General features: G+C 37.7%; 1 protein-coding gene across 1 annotated transcript in view; it reads left to right on the forward strand.

Annotated features, from left to right (window-relative positions):
• ANXA4 (annexin A4) overlaps positions 1–10,697 on the forward strand; it is a 78,980-nt gene that overhangs the window by 54,201 nt on the left and 14,082 nt on the right. The window contains exon 9 of the mRNA XM_024133523.3: positions 9,850–9,943. Within this exon, the coding sequence (XP_023989291.1) occupies positions 9,850–9,943 (94 nt within the window). The remainder of the gene's footprint in view (positions 1–9,849; positions 9,944–10,697) is intronic.

Genomic DNA, 10,697 nt, shown 5'->3' on the forward strand with positions numbered 1-10,697 from the left:
TCCGCAACGGGAGAGGCCACAACAGAGGGAGGCCCGCATACCGCAAAAAAAAAAAAAAAAAAATAGCTAATAAAAACTGGGTCCTTACCAGGTACCAAACACTGTTCTAAGATCCCCTGTTCTATTTACTGTGGCCAGATAACACTAATAATAATAGCTAATAAAAACTGGGTCCTTACCAGGTACCAAACACTGTTCTAAGCTCATCACATGAAGTATGTCATTGAATCTTTGCAATAACCCTATGAAGTAAGTATTGCTATCTCCATCTTATAGACAAGGAAATTGAGGCTGAGAGAAGTCAAGTTCCTTGCTCAAGTTCACACAGATAATAAATGGCAGAACTGGGATTTGAGCCAGGCAGTTTGGATCTAGAATCTGTACTGTTAACCAGAATAGAACCTTACAGAGAGATCAGTCCCATTCAGTATGTGAGGTATGAACCACTAGGGATTCCGTAAGAAAGAACCTTTTACCTTCACTAGAAGGGAGAGGAGTATATGGGTCCTAAGAGTTCTGAGGATTCAGGGAGGCCCATCCCATAACGAGATACAGGAAATTGCCTTCAACCCAGAAGCTTTGAGGAGGGAGAGGTATTGAAAACACTGTATCTCCCGGATGCTTATGTGAATTTCAGCTACCTCAAGGCGAGCATTTTGGGGCATGATGGAAGGAACCTCCACAGCCCAGGTGAATCATGAATTTAAATGAAGAGTTAGTGAGCAATGTATTCCTGCCATATATATATATATGTATATATATATATATATATATATATATACACACCCACTCTCACCTTCTTGTGGGTTTACTAGGTGCTGGGCATTGTGTCAACTACTTTACATTTCTTCCTTACAACAAATCTGTGAAGTAGATGTTATTACTTCTGTTTTATAGATTAGGAGACAGATGCACAGATTTAAATAACTTGTATAATATCACATAGGTGGTGGAATTGTGCTCTTTGAATCCAGGTCTGTTTGATTTTTTTAAAACCATGCAATTCATATTATAAAGCTATAGTAATCAAAACAGTACAGTGGCATTAAAACAGACATACAGATCAATGGAACAGAATACAAAGCTGAGAAATAAACCCATGCACTAATTTATGACAAAGGAGCCAAGAATATACAATGGGCAAAAGATAGTCTCTTCAATAAATTTTGTTGGGAAAACTGAACAGCCATAAACAAAAGAATGAAACTGGACCACTACCTTACACCATACACAAAAATTCACTCAAAATGAATTAAAGACTTGAAAGTAAGACCTGAAACCATAAAGCTCCTAGAAGAAAACATAGGTGATAAGCTACTTGATATGGGTTTTAGCAATAATTATTTTAATCTGACACCAAAACAAAAGCAACAGAAGCAAAAATAAACAGGTAGGACTACATCAAACTTAAAAGCTTCTGCACAGCAAAAGAAACCATCAACAAAATGAAAGAGCAACATACTAAATGAGAGAAAATACTTGCAAATCATATATCTAATAAAGGGTTAATATCTAAAATACGTAAAGAATTCATACAACTCAATAGCAAAAACCCAAACAATGCAATTTTAAAATGGGCAGAAGATCTGAATAGACATTTTTCCAAAGACATACAGATGGCCAACAGACACATGAAAAGATGCTCAACATCACTAGACATCAGGGAAATGCAAATCAAAACCACAGTGAGATATCACCTCACTTCTGTCAGAATGGTTGTCATCAAAAAGACAACATATAGGGCTTCCTTGGTGGCGCAGTGGTTGAGAGTCCGCCTGCCGATGCAGGGGACAGAGGTTCGTGCCCTGGTCCAGGAAGATCCCACATGCCGCGGAGCGGCTAGGCCCGTGAGCCATGGCCGCTGAGCCTGCGTGTCCGGAGCCTGTGCTCCGCAACGGGAGAGGCCACAACAGTGAGAGGCCCGCGTACCGCAAAAAAAAAAAAAAAAAGACAACATATAACAAGTGTTGGCGAGGATGTGAAGAAAAGGGAACCCTCATGCACTGTTGGTGGGAATGTAAATTGGTGCAGCCACTATGGAAAACAGTATGGAGTTTCCTCAAAAAAAATATAAAAATAGAACTACCTCGTGATCCAGCAATTTCACTTCTGGTATTTACCCCTCAAAAATGAAAACACTGACTCAAAAAGATATATGCACTCCCTTGTTCATTGCAGTATTATTTACAATAGCCAAGATATGGAAGCAACCTAACTGCCCATCAATAGATGAATGGATAAAGAAATTGTGGTATATATGTACAATGGAATAATGCTAGTCAGCCATAAAAAAAGGATGAAATCTTACCATTTGCAACAATGTGGATGGACCTTGAGGGCATTATGCTAAGTGAAATAAGTCAGAAAGAGAAAGACAAATACTGTATGATCTCACCTATATGTGGAATATAAACAGACAAACAACAACCAAAAAAAACAAGCTCGTAGATACAGAGAACAGATTGGTGGTTGCCAGAGGCAGGGGTGGAGGTGGGCAAAATGGGTGAAGGGGGTCAAAAGGTACAGACTTAGTTATAAAATAAGTAGGTCATAAGGATATAATGTACATCACGGCGACTGCAGTTAATAACACTGTATTGCGTACTTGAAAGTTCCAAAGAGAAAAAGATCTTAAAAGTCCTCATCATAAGAAAAAAAAATTTGTTAACTATGTATGGTGCCAGATGATAACTAGACTCATTGTGATGATCATTTCTCAATACATACAAATCTCAAATCTTTATGTTTTACACTTGAAACTAAAATAATGTTATATGTCAATTATACCTAAATTTAAAAAAAATACACACAACAAAAACCATGCAATTCAACAAATACTTGAGAGTTCTTCAGGGAGCACAGTTCTCCTTGGAAGTGACCAGATGAAAAGGTGCTTCCAAACAAATTTGGGCTGGGAGAAGTTGGAAGGAGTAGAACTCAGAATAGGGTTTTTCTGGATCCTCCAAGTCTTATATATATATGTATATATATATATATATATATATATATATATATACACACACCCACTCTCACCTTCTTGTGGGTTTACTAGGTGCTGGGCATTGTGTTAACTACTTTACTTTTCTTAGCAATGTATTCCTGCCATATATATATATGTATATATATATATATATATATATATATACACTCCCACTCTCACCTTCTTGTGGGTTTACTAGGTGCTGGGCATTGTGTTAACTACTTTACATTTCTTCCTTACAACAAATCTGTGAAGTAGATGTTATTACTTCTGTTTTATAGATTAGGAGACAGATGCACAGATTTAAATAACTTGTATAATATCACATAGGTGGTGGAATTGTGCTCTTTGAATCCAGGTCTGTTTGATTTTTTTAAAACCATGCAATTCATATTATAAAGCTATAGTAATCAAAACAGTACAGTGGCATTAAAACAGACATACAGATCAATGGAACAGAATACAAAGCTGAGAAATAAACCCATGCACTAATTTATGACAAAGGAGCCAAGAATATACAATGGGCAAAAGATAGTCTCTTCAATAAATTTTGTTGGGAAAACTGAACAGCCATAAACAAAAGAATGAAACTGGACCACTACCTTACACCATACACAAAAATTCACTCAAAATGAATTAAAGACTTGAAAGTAAGACCTGAAACCATAAAGCTCCTAGAAGAAAACATAGGTGATAAGCTACTTGATATGGGTTTTAGCAATAATTATTTTAATCTGACACCAAAACAAAAGCAACAGAAGCAAAAATAAACAGGTAGGACTACATCAAACTTAAAAGCTTCTGCACAGCAAAAGAAACCATCAACAAAATGAAAGAGCAACATACTAAATGAGAGAAAATACTTGCAAATCATATATCTAATAAAGGGTTAATATCTAAAATACGTAAAGAATTCATACAACTCAATAGCAAAAACCCAAACAATGCAATTTTAAAATGGGCAGAAGATCTGAATAGACATTTTTCCAAAGACATACAGATGGCCAACAGACACATGAAAAGATGCTCAACATCACTAGACATCAGGGAAATGCAAATCAAAACCACAGTGAGATATCACCTCACTTCTGTCAGAATGGTTGTCATCAAAAAGACAACATATAGGGCTTCCTTGGTGGCGCAGTGGTTGAGAGTCCGCCTGCCGATGCAGGGGACAGAGGTTCGTGCCCTGGTCCAGGAAGATCCCACATGCCGCGGAGCGGCTAGGCCCGTGAGCCATGGCCGCTGAGCCTGCGTGTCCGGAGCCTGTGCTCCGCAACGGGAGAGGCCACAACAGTGAGAGGCCCGCGTAACGCAAAAAAAAAAAAAAAAAGACAACATATAACAAGTGTTGGCGAGGATGTGAAGAAAAGGGAACCCTCATGCACTGTTGGTGGGAATGTAAATTGGTGCAGCCACTATGGAAAACAGTATGGAGTTTCCTCAAAAAAAATATAAAAATAGAACTACCTCGTGATCCAGCAATTTCACTTCTGGTATTTACCCCTCAAAAATGAAAACACTGACTCAAAAAGATATATGCACTCCCTTGTTCATTGCAGTGTTATTTACAATAGCCAAGATATGGAAGCAACCTAACTGCCCATCAATAGATGAATGGATAAAGAAATTGTGGTATATATGTACAATGGAATAATGCTAGTCAGCCATAAAAAAAGGATGAAATCTTACCATTTGCAACAATGTGGATGGACCTTGAGGGCATTATGCTAAGTGAAATAAGTCAGAAAGAGAAAGACAAATACTGTATGATCTCACCTATATGTGGAATATAAACAGACAAACAACAACCAAAAAAAACAAGCTCGTAGATACAGAGAACAGATTGGTGGTTGCCAGAGGCAGGGGTGGAGGTGGGCAAAATGGGTGAAGGGGGTCAAAAGGTACAGACTTAGTTATAAAATAAGTAGGTCATAAGGATATAATGTACATCACGGCGACTGCAGTTAATAACACTGTATTGCGTACTTGAAAGTTCCAAAGAGAAAAAGATCTTAAAAGTCCTCATCATAAGAAAAAAAAATTTGTTAACTATGTATGGTGCCAGATGATAACTAGACTCATTGTGATGATCATTTCTCAATACATACAAATCTCAAATCTTTATGTTTTACACTTGAAACTAAAATAATGTTATATGTCAATTATACCTAAATTTAAAAAAAATACACACAACAAAAACCATGCAATTCAACAAATACTTGAGAGTTCTTCAGGGAGCACAGTTCTCCTTGGAAGTGACCAGATGAAAAGGTGCTTCCAAACAAATTTGGGCTGGGAGAAGTTGGAAGGAGTAGAACTCAGAATAGGGTTTTTCTGGATCCTCCAAGTCTTACAAAGAGGCAAGGAATTTAAGAACAACTCCAGTCAAGGCTTCAGCTCTTCTTCCAAGATAAGACAGTAGGAAAACGTGGTCAACCTTTGCTCTTTAACGTACGTCAGCAGTAAGGGATATCTGCAAACTTTGGGTATTATAGCTGAATTTTGATGTAGGAAAGTAAATGAGTTTGAGATGAAAAGAATTATCAGAACAAGTGGAATTAGCTAGTAATTTATTATCAAAGGCAGAAATTTTAAAGTATAGAGAGGCTATTATCTAAAAGTCCAATTTTATCTATTCTTGGTATGAAAACTGCATTGAAGGAAATAGCAGGCAGTATTCAGAATTCCTACTTTTAAAAGAAATTTGTAATATATTAATGCCACATTAAAAATGCCCCTTGGAGCTTTTGTTAGAAGATGGCACATATTTGATTCCCTTCTGAAAAACAAACAAACCAGGAAATACAAAAATAGAGAAAAATCTGCATCAACACTGGAAACTGTGGAGGAGGGCCATTAAAATGCCAGAGGGGCAGCAAAGCTGGGCCAGGGATGCAGGAGAGCCATTCCTGCCCCAGAAAAAGTGCTAACACACACACACACACACACACACACACACACACACACACAACCCTACAATCAAACCATACTCAGGGCAATATTTTGTACACACACACACACACACACACACACACACACACACACACACACACACACACACACACACACACCCTGCCTCCTCTGGAAATAGACACAGCGGCTTCCTGCAAATGGGGTAACTCCTCAGGGAAGACTTGGGCTGTGTCTCAGGTGCCTCCACTGGACCAGCAGCATGTCCTCCTGTTTGAAATTCATCCAAATGAAAAGTGAGGAGCTCAAAGAAGAATCCACTTCACGTTGTTCTGGGGGAAAAACCAGGTCTGGATATACTGTTCATCATTTCAAGATCAAAGAGCATGAACATCAACAAATCCCAACTCAAACACTTTGTGGTCTGTGAACAAACTGGGGCACAAAGGGAGGCAAACATGGGCTCACTGTATGGAAGAGACAGATTTCAGATCGCTTTGGATCCTGACACAAATGAGAGAATGACAGATTTTAATTAAACAAGAGCCAAAAAAAAAAAAAAGATGCAATGAGAAAATAATGGAGATGAAAATGGAGCTGGATGAAGGGCAAGCAGAGATAAAGAGAGAGCTACATGAGTGGAGGAGAAGTGTTCTTAGGGACAAGGAAAGACAGAATCTAAATGTTTATCAGAAGCAGAAATGATCAGAAATGACATTGCAGAAAACAATCATTGTGGAAGGCAGTACTAAAAAATCTCCGGAGTTCAGAAGGAAAGGACAAAGCAATCAGAGAAGAGGAGGAATATAGAGGAAACACTGTGGAGATTAGAATCTCAACAAGAAGGGTGTGGACAAATTGGCCCTAAAATATATTTAAATGTATAATAAATGTACAAATAAATTAAAGCATCTGGTCCTCGTGTAAGAATAGGGAGAAGTCAATGGAATGATTAGAAAGTCTAAGAGCGGAACCAAGCCTATGTGAGAATATTCAGGAATACATACAGAATATATGCATTTCAAGTCAGTGAGGAAAACACAGATTACTTAGTGGAGTTGGGACAATTGGCTAACCATTTGGGAAACAATAAAGTTAGATCCCGACTTTCACCTGACATCGTAATAAACTCCAAATAGATTGAAATTTTTAACATAAATAAAGCAAGCCATAAAGGTACTGTAAAAAAAAGTATAGTTAAATATTCTTTTTTAAATCTGGAGTTGGGAAAGGATTTTGTATGCATTTTCTTTTAAGGCAGAAACCATAAAGGAAAAGGGTTGATGGTTTGGCCAAAAAAAAAAAAAAAAAAAATGAACTGTCTTAGCAAACAATACCACAAACAAAATTACAAGATCAAATGATAGAATGGGAAGAAATTTCACCTTATGTATAATAAGCTTAATATATAAAGTATATAAGTAAACTACAGTTTTGATACTATGAATAAGAATGCCCCATTTCTCAAAAAAAAAATGGTCCATGTATATTAACAGGCAATTCAAAAAAAGGAAAAATAGAAATGGCAAATACACCAAAAAATGACCAACCTCACTAGTTATTTTTTTTTTAATTAACACAAAAAGATACCATTTTCTACCCATTACTAAAACTTTACTCAAGTTCATTTTTATGGTATTTTACAAAAGTATCATTCTGTGACAGATTGAAAGTTCTTCCTTGCCCACATGTTCTAGTTACTATTGCTGTATAACAAACCACCTCAAACTCAGTGACATAAAACAACCACCATTTTAGTATGACCATGGATTCTGTGGGTCAATAATCTACACAAGGCACAGGCGAGATGGCTTGTCTCCGCTCTGCAATGTCAGAGGTCTTAGCTGGGAAGACTTGAGTAGCTGGAGGTGACTCAGATGGCTGGGGTTGGAGGCTCCATCGCTCATGTCTGGTGTCTGGGCTGCAGTGACTCAAAGACTGGCCTCATCTGGGGCTTCGAAAGGATCTCCTACATGTGGCCTCTCCAGGTGGCGTGGGCTTCCCAGAGCATGGCGGCTGCATTTCAAGAGGGACCATCTGGAAAGGCAGCACTCCATGAGAACCAAAGCTGCCTGACCTTTATGACCTAGCCTCAGAAATCAGTGTCACTGCCACCATGCTTTAGTGATTGAAGCAGTCACAAGCCTGCTGAGATTCAAGTTTGAAAAACAGTGAATTAGATGAACCTTTTGTGCCCTCCCAGCTTTAAAATTCCACGGTCCTATGAACTGACTCTTTAATAGTGTGGGAATTAGAGAAGGAAGTGAAGAAACAGCTGAGTAGATGGAGGTAATCCCAAGGAGTGACAAAATGTATCAAGGTAGGGAATTTTGAGAAGTTGAACAAGCCAGCTGCTGATTATAAGTGAACAGTAGGGTTTAAAAAAATTTTTTAAATAAAATACATATAACATAAAATTTACCATCTTAACCATTTTAAAGCATGCAATTCAGTAGTGTTAAATACATGCACATTGTTGTGCAGCCCATCTTCAGAACTTTTTCTGAACTTGCACAACTGAAATGTTATGCCTGTTAAACAACTCATTTGCCCCTCGCCCCAGTCACTGGCAACCATCACTCTACTTTTGGGCTCCATGATTTTGATGCATCTAGGTACCTCATATAAGTAGAATAATGCAGTATTTGTCTTCTTGTGACTGATTTATTTCACTTAGCATAATGTCCTTAAGCCTCATCTCTGCTGTAGCATGTGTCAGAATTTCCTTCCTTTTTGAGGCTGCCTTGTATTCTATTGTGTGTGTGTATATATACCACATTTTATTAATCCATTCATGTGTCGATGGACATTTGGGTTGCTTCCACCTTTTGGCTATTGTGAATAATGCTGCTTCGAATATGGGTATACAAATAACTCTTTAAAATTCTAACTTCAATTCTTCTGGAGATATACCAAGAAGTAGTATTGCCAGATCATATGGTAATTTCATTTTACTTTTTTTGAGGAAAAGCCATGCTGTCTTCTATAGTAGCTGCATCATTTTACATTCTCACCAACATAGCACAAGGGTTCCAATTTCTCCACATCCTCATCAACACTTGTTATTTTCTGTTTGTTTGTTTTAAATAGCAGCCATTGTAACGGGTGTGAGGTGTTATGAACAGTAGTTTTTTGGGTTTTTTTGTTTTTTTGGTTTTTTTTTGAACAGTAGTTTTGATTTATCGATAATACTGTATAGTTAAAGGGAATTCCCTGGCGGTCCAGTGGTTAGGACTCTGTGCTTTCACTGCTTAGGGAGTGGGTTTAATCCCTGGTCGGGGAACTAAGACCCCACAAGCTTCGCAGCACAACCAAAAAATAAAAATAAAAAATAGTATTAATATAGTTAAAGTAACCAGAATCAATTTCTTATATTTCTACCAGGTTGGAATATAAGCAATTACTAATGGGGTCCTGGTTCTACTGTGAGACCTTCTGTAGTCTCAAGCAAATCACAGATCATTCCAGAGTGGTGTTGTCCAATAGACTTTTCTGTAATGTTGAAAATGTTCTACATCTGCACTGTCTCGTATGGGTAGCCACTAGCCACAAGTAGCCACTGAGCACTTGAAATGTGGCTAGTATGACTGGGGAGTTGAATTTTTAATTTTATCTAATTAATTAAAATTCAAATAGCCACGTGTAGTTAGTGGCTACTGTATAGGACAGCCCAAGTCTAGGTCATTCCTTTCGGGTCTTAAGACAGAAACATGTAGTCTGCATGTAGGGAGCTGCTGGTGTTTGCCCTGATCTCAGGGAGATATTATAGAGTCCCATTAGTTTTATACCTAAGGAAAAATCCTGAGTCATTTCCACTCACTGCCAACACCACTTCCACCGCCATCATCAACAAAATAAAACTAAGCTAACTCTGCTCTTTGAAGTTCTGGAAGTACTTACGTATGTCCTGGCACTTTCTCCATTGTGTTTTAAACTTGTGCTTTGTTTGGCTTCAGGACCTGTATGAGGCTGGAGAGAAGAAATGGGGGACAGATGAGGTGAAATTTCTAACTGTTCTCTGTTCCCGGAATCAAAATCATCTGTTGCATGGTAAGGCACTTGCCTCATTGTCTAAAGAAACTATTTGAAAGATAGTGAAAACTATATTACCTGTAATTGATAACCTTTTTCCCTTTACTTGGTACAAAGATCTAATTTTACTGAACTGTCTTAGATGTCTTACCTTGGAAATTTATGGGTGCAACAATATGCATGAGGGCCAATTGCTGAAAGATTAATTATGAATAATTAGCAGATATATTCATAGAAGTTTGGAATTCCTGTTTGTAGGAAACTGACCTCCATAGTCAGTCCTTTTTCTAAAGCAGCTCCATTTAAATTTAGTTACATAAGACAAAATCTTTAGTACATCAGCAAGCAATAAAATAGAAATGTTGGTTGACATTTATTCCTATTTAACATCCAAGTTGTAAAAGCTAATAGAAGTGATTATTTTAGGGGGTATGTTGCGTAAGATGAAGAGTGGATGACTTCAGATTTTATTTCCTATGTGTAAAGTTTCTAATTTGCTTCTGATAATGCTAGTCTTTGTAATGTGATTTTAACTTCTTTGGGAAAAAGTTACTATACGACAGTAGAATATTTATTGTCAGGTTTATTTTCTTCTTGTAAACAGCAATAAAGGTTTAATAAAATATTTCATCGTTTATATAAGCTTTTGAGGTCTTTATGCTATATCCTAATTTTTTTTGGTTTGTTTGTTTTGCGGTACGCGGGCCTCTCACTGTTGTGGCCTCTCTCGTTGCGGAGCACAGGCTCCGGACGCGCAGGCTCAGCGGCCATG

Source organism: Physeter macrocephalus, chromosome 12, assembly GCF_002837175.3.
Source record: "Physeter macrocephalus isolate SW-GA chromosome 12, ASM283717v5, whole genome shotgun sequence".
NCBI lineage: Eukaryota > Metazoa > Chordata > Mammalia > Artiodactyla > Physeteridae > Physeter > Physeter macrocephalus.